This window comes from Ailuropoda melanoleuca, chromosome 16 (assembly GCF_002007445.2).
Source record: "Ailuropoda melanoleuca isolate Jingjing chromosome 16, ASM200744v2, whole genome shotgun sequence".
In the NCBI taxonomy this organism is placed as follows: Eukaryota; Metazoa; Chordata; class Mammalia; order Carnivora; family Ursidae; genus Ailuropoda; species Ailuropoda melanoleuca.
Window position 1 is genome coordinate 44,489,303 of NC_048233.1, and position 10,259 is coordinate 44,499,561.

General features: G+C 36.3%; 1 protein-coding gene across 1 annotated transcript in view; it reads left to right on the plus strand.

Moving 5' to 3' along the window:
- LOC100481547 (olfactory receptor 12) overlaps positions 1–10,259 on the plus strand; it is a 25,516-nt gene that overhangs the window by 2,504 nt on the left and 12,753 nt on the right. The window contains exon 2 of the mRNA XM_034644793.1: positions 1,296–1,356. Within this exon, the coding sequence (XP_034500684.1) occupies positions 1,296–1,356 (61 nt within the window). The remainder of the gene's footprint in view (positions 1–1,295; positions 1,357–10,259) is intronic.

Genomic DNA, 10,259 nt, shown 5'->3' on the forward strand with positions numbered 1-10,259 from the left:
AGTTTGAATGACAAGATACAATTAAACAATTTCTCAAGATGCTGCAAAAATTTTATGGGAGAGTTCAAAGAAGATATTTCCATGAGTCAACCCGACAAACATGTTACAATCTTTACTTCCCTCAATTGATATCCTATTATTATTTGTAATCCCTTCAAGCTTTTATATACATATATTATACATAAAAACCTTTATATATAACCATTATGTAATGTATATATTCTTTATATTTTTACATATATATTATATATAAAATAAATACTATATATTTTATATTATATAATATAATATTCTATATGTATATGTAATATAATGAATATATAATTATGTATAGATAATGCATATGTAAATAAATATTATAGAATTATGTATATATAATGTATATGAATATATGATATACATATATATATACATGACATCTCAGGGCTATTGTTTGATTGATTAGACTGAGCAGTTGTTTTGAACTACATTAGAAACTATGTTGAGTCACTATTTTCACCTAGCCCCTTTAACCAGAGCAGCCACAAAATAAAATAATGGATTAATTTCAACATTAATGCTCCTAAGACTTGGTACCCATTAAGCATCAAAATCACACCACAAACCACCTGTAGTAACAGTTAAGTGTACACAGGATTTGAGGAATGGCTACCAAAACATCCTTACTCAAGTCTTCTCAAAGTCATCTATTATGCTCAGTCATCTTAAAAGAGGTTTTCTCCTATCCCTCACCATGAGTTAGTGATAACACTGGAAGATAGTTATAGGGAGGAATTCCATGACTGTAATGACTAAGATTGATAAAAATGAAAGAAGAGAAGGAAATTATGAGAATAATGAGTCTGTAATTTACCTAAAACAATGCAAAATGGACTGCTTTAAAAATATGAAATTCTCATTTGATGAAACTAGTCAAGTACAGCCTAACTGGTAATTGATTTAGGAAGTAAAAACATTATGTTAACTGGTGGTCCAAAATAAAATATGTTATACCTTCTGCTTGAGGCTAATCCGACACTAAATAATGAAGCTATAATTACATGTTTTTTTACCTTTCCCAGAACCTTCTATCACTTAGAGATGAGGGATTTCTTATTCTAAGTAGGGAACATAGTGTTCTAAAGATTTAAAAATTTTAAAGCGTTTGGGGCACCTGGGTGGCACAGTCAAGTTAAGCATTAGACTCTTGGTTTTCGCTCGGGTCATGATCTCAGGGTCGTTATCTCAGGGTCCTGAGACTGAGCCCAGCATCAGGCTTGCACTCAGCAAGGAGTCTGCTTACGACTCTGTCTCTCAGGACACCTGGGTAGCTCAGTCTGTTAAGCGGCTCCCTTCGGCTTTGGTCATGATCCCAAAGTCCTGCGATCAAGCCTTAGATTGGGCTCCCTGCTCCACAGGGAGTCTACTCTCCCTCTGCCCCTCCCCTTGCTCCTGCTCTCTCAGCCTCTCTCTTAAATACATCAATAAAATCTTTGAAAAAAAAAAAAGACTGTTTCCTTCTCCTTCTGCCCTGCCTCCACTCCCTCTTTCTCTCTAAAATAATAAACAAATCTTTAAATTTTTAAAAAATTTTCCCTGAAGTGGATATTCTTTTTTTTTAAGATTTTATTTTTTTATTTGACAAAGAGAGAGACAGCCAGTGAGAGAGGGAACACAAGAGGGGGGAGTGGGAGAGGAAGAAGCAGGCTCCCAGCAGAGGAGCCTGATGCGGGGCTTGATCCCAGGACTCTGGGATCACACCCTGAGCCAAAGGCAGACGCTTAACGACTGAGCCACCCAGGTGCCCCTAAAGTGGATAGATATTCTTGTTATTGTTTTTAGTTAAATAAGGATTTAATGATAGGTTAGCAGATGATTATGGAACAGAAATTATTCTTAAAGAAATGTTTAATTTTAATTTTCTATCTTACAGCATTCATGCCCACAAACAATTCTCCAAAAGATTGGGAACCATATTCTACCTAAAGATAGAGATGGGGGTCAGGAAGGAGGAAGACAATAGAGATTTAAATTTTAGGCACCCTCTTCTAGTGTTTAATACTTTCAAATGAAAAATGTGTTGTGTTTTCTTATGTCATAAAGTGTCTTAAATAATTTAATGTAACAAAATTCAAGGTGAATCCTTTCTATATGCTTCCTAAACCAATTACCAGTTAGGATACACTTGAACATATTTGCCAACTGAGAATTGAAGGCGGTCAATTTCATTTTCAAAACCCTCTGCTTCTTGGAAAGATTGTCTTCATACTGAGCAGACACGTGATTTCCTGTGACTTCCTCCCATTGTTTTAACTTCTATGTTTTTCATCTTTGAGAATAAATCAAGCCTCTTGTAAAGTCCTTTAAATGTGTAATGATAATGACTTTGTCTTGTATAATATTCAGTTTCCTTAATGACTTCAGTCAAACCTTGTCATGGCCAAACATAGCAATTCTGTCCACCCCTAGGAACTTCCTCTATTACTTCATCGGGATCTTTCAATTGTGGTAACACTTAGAACTGAACAAAGTACTCAATCATTTATTTATTTATTTAAGTACTTTGTAGGTCCTCCTTGAAGGATAGAAATATAACCTTTGAACTCGTAGAATTTAAAATTATGAAAATCCCTGATGGTGGCCATGACGGTAGCCATCTCTTCTCTCAAGAAGCTTATAAATTATTGTGGAGAGAGATGGCAGGGAGTTATGTATGCTTTCGAGGAAAATAGAGTTAGGTGACCAAAAAATGAGTCCTAGGTGATATGTTCTAGATTTGGTATATGCATAGAATAGAGTGAAGGAGCAAAGGAGGGAATGATCATATTTCTTTGGGTAAATTTTAAATAATCATAATCAATGTAATAATTTTAATAAAACTGCATATGTCTTGAGAGCTAAAATGTCACAAAGTGTCAGATTTTCTTAAGTGTAAAAATGTCCAGGCATGACATACATTCAGACACAATCACTACAAATTGTGGCCATCAGACGGCACTACGTGGGAGCTTTTCAGGTGGCAAGTCAGTCTCCTGATCCTGCCCAGTAACGGAAGCTGCCGCTGAATGAATGTAAGCGGAAGAGTGTGAGTTAGTTAGATGCCATTTCTTCTTTTATGAGGCATGTATTCGGCAGTTGGTCACTTGAACTGACATATTGTTTATATTGAAGAAGTATAACGATGAAAATTTATAAGTATACAAAATCTTATTCTGGGTTATTATCCTTGTTATCGGATTAATCAATGTTGTCAGATCAATCAATAATTATTAACAAGTATTTGGCATCTACTTTCCCCTACTGACAACTGTATATAGAAATTGAGAAGATATTTTTTGCCTTACTTAAGCATCATTTTTAAAAGTTTGAGAATTAAAACATAATGACAGTGTATGTATTTCTATCTTTGGAAAGACCCTGGACACTAACCATATACTTTGCTTCCTGTATCTGAGAAATTTCTCTTCGGTCAGACGACCTGGTCACAAAGATCATTTTTGCATTGTGTACTTTGTTCAGCCCTTTCGTTCTGAGGAAAATAGAAAAACCTCATAAAATTAAAATCCTCAGCAATCCTGCCAAACAAATGGATGACACTGAATTGTTTATTCTATAATATTTGAATGATATTTATTGAATCAATTTTGCATCATTCTGGAATTACTCTTAAAGGATATATACGTGCTAGGTTTGCTTGAATAAATAATGGAATTATTAAAATGTATCAATTCATGAAATCTGTAGGGAGACCACTGAAATTTTTAACAATATAAAGATATGTCAATAGAAAGGATAGTAATAACTAGTCTTTCGTATAAGAGTAAAAAGATGGACTAAAAAACATAGCCGAGTTTAAGTCTCTAGAACATGAATTTAAAAAGCTTTTGAATTATTGAGGATTTTTCAGTTACTGGTAAGGAATACCTCATCTCAGAATAATGCAAGAAAGGAGAAAAAAAAAAGAAAAGGGGGGAGGCATTATTGTTTCATGCAATAGAAAATTGCAGTGCATTACTAAAGCTAGCCTGTAAGTGGTCCTGACTCAAGATTTATGCAGCTCTAGGCAGTGTTTTCCTCTCACTGACAATACAACCAAATTATTCTCTTTCCTTGTGCTACAGGCCTCAGAAGCTCCAGAGGTATATATTTCCAAGTTCAAGTCTAATGGAAAAGATATCACTTTCTTGTTTGCTTAAGTAAAACATCAATAGTTAGTTTGATGGGACCTTACTGAGTCATCAGACTTTGAGCCACTGTCTTCTATGAGGATATGGTCAGATGCCCACCTGTGTTCTGTGGTGCTAACATGTAGTTTGAGAATTGGGAAGATGTGTTTCTGCAATGAGAAACAAGGCAAAGGACAATGGTTGCTAAGGTGATTAAAAATTCAAAAAATACTCCTGCACATTAGGATTAATAAAGGATGTAAGAACAAAAGCATAATGAAATGTAGTTCGAATAGATTTCTTTCTTCCAACCACATTTTTACAGTTTCAAGTATGCCCAACACCTGTTTTTTTTTTTTCTATTCTCCATGGCTTTGAAATGGCAGATGCTTCCAACAGAGAGATGTTTCCTGATTTGTGCTCTCAGAATGACCAGTCTCTTCTAAAAAGTGAAGTTTGTGTTTAATATTTCTCAAATGCATTTGAGACTTTCTTACTAAAAGCCTTTCTGTCTAAAATTGTAAAAGAGTACTGAAAGAGGAAGAATTCTGAAATAAAGTGAATAAGTTCTATGTGCATTTTATTTTATTACTTTATAACATCAGCATATTAATTATAAAGGAGATTACCAATTTAATATTAATAAGGTGTTCGTTGTTTTTGGTATATTCTCCTACTTGGGAAATAACGTGGGGATAGATGATCCAGTCATTCCAATCCACTTAAGCCGGAATACAACACACACACTATATGTAACTGACTTTCACGTAATGAAATAAAACATTTAGAATAGAATGCTCAAGTCTTTAGGGACACAACTATGAAGCGGTTGTACCTTTTTCCAATCACTGTTTAACCTTGTTGTTTGTTGATTTCCCCTTTTGTATTCCTGAACTCTGTCAGTTTCTGTAACTTTCAGATATCTTTTAGTTATTAACATTTAGTTAATTGGAATTCTAAATCTTTCATCTCCTTTAATTGAAAACCCAGCCAGGGCCTAACTGCTTGTAGACCAGGGGTCAACAAGTCAGGGATCAAANAAAGTGAATAAGTTCTATGTGCATTTTATTTTATTACTTTATACATCAGCATATTAATTATAAAGGAGATTACCAATTTAATATTAATAAGGTGTTCGTTGTTTTTGGTATATTCTCCTACTTGGGAAATAACGTGGGGATAGATGATCCAGTCATTCCAATCCACTTAAGCCGGAATACAACACACACACTATATGTAACTGACTTTCACGTAATGAAATAAAACATTTAGAATAGAATGCTCAAGTCTTTAGGGACACAACTATGAAGCGGTTGTACCTTTTTCCAATCACTGTTTAACCTTGTTGTTTGTTGATTTCCCCTTTTGTATTCCTGAACTCTTGTCAGTTTCTGTAACTTTCAGATATCTTTTAGTTATTAACATTTAGTTAATTGGAATTCTAAATCTTTCATCTCCTTTAATTGAAAACCCAGCCAGTGCCTAACTGCTTGTAGACCAGGGGTCAACAAGTCAGGGATCAAAGAGAGGAAAGGGGCAAATGTCTTTGCTGGGTGAGGCCCAGGCAGCGATAGGACGTAATTAACAATGTAGTTCTGTTACTGAAATGTACAAGGCGATTATGTTTCCATTGTTTAGTTCTTCTTCGGTTTCTTCCAACAGAGTTTTGTACTTTTCCTCACGTAGCTCTTCCACATATTTTGTTACATTGGTACCTAAGCTGTTTGCTTTTTGCAAGTACTCTCTACTTCATTCCTATCAAATTCTGCCTTTAAAGATTCCTCTGGTGAACCCCCAAATTACACTGTTACTTGAACAAGAAATGGTTCTCACCTTTATGTTCACACAATCCCCCCAACTCCAGCAGATATGAACCAAATCCATCTTAAATAGTCAGTCATCTGAGGCTTCGGTCAGCTGCCCATGTGCCACGTCTCCGGCAAGGATCCAAACGGAGAACTATGGTCCAGTTTCACCTTTTAAGCCGTATGCTGTTTTCTACAAATGACTCTTTCACAGGCACCCTAAATATAATTCGGTGTACTCGCAACTCCACTCTCCCCACGTAGTGTGAGGAGTAGAAGGAAAATCTCATGAACCTGAGAGTTTTACAAGTGCAACAGTTCCAACTGCCTCATATCCTCCTCTGCTTTCCTTCTGTGTAGGGAGGTGGCTGGGCTGACTTTCTACCTTTTCAATAAACCCAATTATTATTGGCTCATTTCTAGTCTTCTTTAGAATTTAAAGTTCCTCTTGCCTTCAGCTTTGTCCGCATCGGAAATTGCTGAACAAATGGAAAACACTCCACTCCATGTCAATCACATACTTAAAACAATAGTTCCGGTGAATATAATACGAACTTTATTACATGATTTTAAGTAGGCTTTAATATCTTAAGAGCATAGGATACTAATTGTAATATCAGGCTTTATCATTTTGGAGATCTGTAAGGTACTGGCTAAGGATTTTTGGTACTTAAAATCGATTTTGGTGGGGCGCCTGGGATTTCTCAGTCAGAGGAGCGTCTGCCTTTGGCTCAGGGCGTGATCCCAGGGTCCTGGGATCGAATCCCACATCAGGTTCCCTGCTCAGTGGGGAGCCTGCTTCCCCCTCTCCCTCTGCCCCTCCCACTGCTCCTGTTCTCTCTGTCCTTCTGTCTCTCTCTCCAATAAATAAGTAAATAGAATCTTAAAAAAAAATTGGTTTTGGCTGTGGAAGTGACATCAAGTTGTCTTAACATGGGGGAGCTAAGTGCTGGCCGGTCTCAGAGAAGTAGGCGTGTACTAGAAAGCATCAGACATCAGTTATCAGTCCATACGTTCTTTTACTTAAAATCAGGATCTACACACATCCTTTTCCTTCCGTTCATTTTACAATAGGGTAAACCGTGAGGTTGCTTTTTGAAACATCTCCTCATTTTTCTAAACCAACAGTCAGTATTGATTTATCTTTTGTGGTGTGTGTGGAAAATATTCTATAAACTTTCGACTTGGGGATAAACTGCTTTGAATTTCAGGAAACAAAATGCTACGCAAGTTTGGTAAAGAGATTTCTTTCCTCTTTTTTCCTGAAAATTCAGTGTCGTTCTGAAATTCTAGGGAACTGGAGGTTGAGAAATATTACTTCTGGTGCAAACATGGATGGGTTTCTTAATAGTTTGGGAATAGATAGCAGCAGTAAAGTCTCCCTACGTGCTTTTGCAGGGCATAAGTACTTGAAAATGAGAGCAAAACAATATAAGAGATCAGGCACCCTGTGGTGACTGGCAGCTGTTGGCCTGGTGTTGGGGGCGTGGAGTGCATATGTGAGGTGTATGCATTAAGAGAGAGCTTTGAAGGGGGCAAGGCTCTGCTAAGGTGTTTATAGGGCCTTCAGTCTTGCGGCTCCTCTGAACTCTCCCTGAGGCTACCACAGTATCCCACTAGGACCACAAACCCTTCTCAGCAGGAGACAGCACACGTTCCTGTCGTCCAGACACAGGAGATGCACGTATTTGTTTAACTTCTACTTGTAGTGACGTTTCGTTTCTGAGTTGAAAATATGCGGCTGAATCTTTCCCAATTGTAATTCTATTGATAAACATGCAGGTTCTGATCAGCATTATTCTAAAACTCAGGACCTGGGTGATAATTCGACTATGATGATAAACCTGAACAAAGCAATATATTGTTTACACAATTTAAAAAATAAGGTAAGTAGGAAACAACTTGCAGAACAGTGTCATGTTTTTATAATCAGCTCAGCCCACACACGCACACACACATGCATGCACATTATATAATCTTTTCCCCAAAATACTGAATGTGAGGTAACTGAAAGGACCAGCGCCTCATGATATGGTATCAGTTTAATCACATCCTGCAGTGTGCAGTGAATTCTTACTTATCAAGTTGAGCTGCTCCACTTTCTGTCCCTGTGAAGTATCTTGTCCTGGGCCTTTCTTGAGCATCAATGATGAGAATATTGGAGAATTGCTATTAGAGAACAGTATGATTAAATAATCCAAATAACTATTAAGACATGAAAACACCATTTCTCAGTACATGAAAGCTGAAACTTAATGCATTTATGTCCATAGGACTTAATTTCTTTCACTATGCTATTTTAATTAAAATTGATTTACTTGAGTATGAGAAGCCAGGGCATGTGGAACACTAAACTATGCCTGGAAATAGACACAAATACAATAAGATCTTTTGCAGAAAAATCGATTTCTGGGTGCAAAAGAATGTCTCAAAACAATTTATAATACCGTGATTTTTAGGGTGCCTGGCTCAGTTGTTAAGCGTCTGCCTTCTGCTCAGGGCATGATCCCAGGGTCCTGGGATGGAGCCCCTCATCGGGCTCCCTGCTCAGTTGGAAGCCTGCTTCTTCCTCTCCCACTCCCCCTGCTTGTGTTTCCTCTCTCCCTGGCTGTCTCTCTCTGTCAAATAAATAAAATCTTTTAAAAAAAATAAAATGTTAAATTTGTATTTGTGAAGGCTATGCTGAAAAAGAGACCAATTTTAGAGTTCTAAGAAAACTAAATCAATGGTTGAAGTGAATGTCAACCTATTGTAAGAAGGGATTGATGTGACAAGGTTTCTATTTTTCTCTTGTCTGTGTGAAATATAGCTCTGGTACTGGTCTTTGAGAAACTACCACTCTCCAAACAGAGTCAGAAAATGAAAGAGAGAAAAACAATGATTGAAATAGAAATTCTTATTTTATATTCATACCAATTCATACATATACTTTACCTCCTTTAACTATCACACGTATCTCAAATACTTCTGTAAACTCGTAACTTTCACTGACAGTGTCACCTCTTATATCCCTCCAACTTTGCCATTTTAAGATCCAGTGCCAGATGTAGTCCAGATACCACCAATCTAGATCACTGTTCCTGAGGGCATTTCCAGAATTCTGCTACAGTTAGCAGTGAGGTAATAGTGTCAGAGTGGTCACTCCCTAGGTTCAACCCTCAATCAATGACTTATGAGAATAAGTGTATGTGTGTAGACCTATGTAGCAATACATTTTAGGATTGTGTTTTACACTATTTCTCCCATAAGAATAAATTTTAGTGGCCTTTTATGGTACCTGGCATATTAATGGACCATTTCGTGGCTGTCTTCCCTTGCCTGTGTCATGTTCCCACTTCTGAGTCCTTTCCAAATAAATTACTTGCACTGGTATTAAGATTTGACTCTGGGGTAACATTTCTAAGATAAAAATCAAAGGTTAACCCCAATTTCTACAAAATATCACTGAACATTTAAATTTTTTGGTCGCCTCACTTCTCCAAAGTTGCCATAAGAAACGATTATTTGTTTAAAAGTTATTTAGTTTAATCTCTTATGGAAGTCTTTTTCTTCATTATTTGGGGATCAAAAATATAACAGTTAATTAGCTAGAATAAATGGGCAGTCCCTAAAGGAAATTATATTAAAACCCATACATTTAAACAAGGTTTACAATGGGAGTAACAAGAGTGAATGTCACATAGGGAGAAATTTCTCTAAAATTTCATTCATATGAAAAACCATAAAATAAGTGAATGAGAGCAAAGGAAGAATCTAGTTTTGAGTAAAGAATCAGGATCCCACCAGACTTACATATTAGACACTTTAAACACTCAGGAAGTTTAAATACTTAGAGTTGTGTTACAGTGTATATCACTCACCAGTATTTATTACCAGCTGATTATTTAAGATGCATGATTATTAAGTATAGAGAGCTAAGGAATTAAGGGAGCACACATCACTTAAGAACTTAAATTCTTACGGCATGTATTTGACACCAAAAGTGTACTGATTCCTTCCTATTCATTTTTTAAATTCTGTCCCACAAGAATATTTCATGTTCCTCAGTGAAATGGTGTAAGGGGTATGAGCCTTAATCCTAGTACCAATGGAAAAGGAAAAAATGAATAGTGTCCAGGACACAAGAAATGTTTGGTAATTTATTGATTGAATGAAAGGTAAATAATTTGAAGATCCTACTGCATAGTTGCTTTTTGCTTAAACACATTGAAAAATGTACAACATTTGCAAATGTTTCCCAATCAATTGCAATAAATACTTTAAGGACAATGTATATTAGTAGAGGGATCATAAAACGTTGGGTAACTTT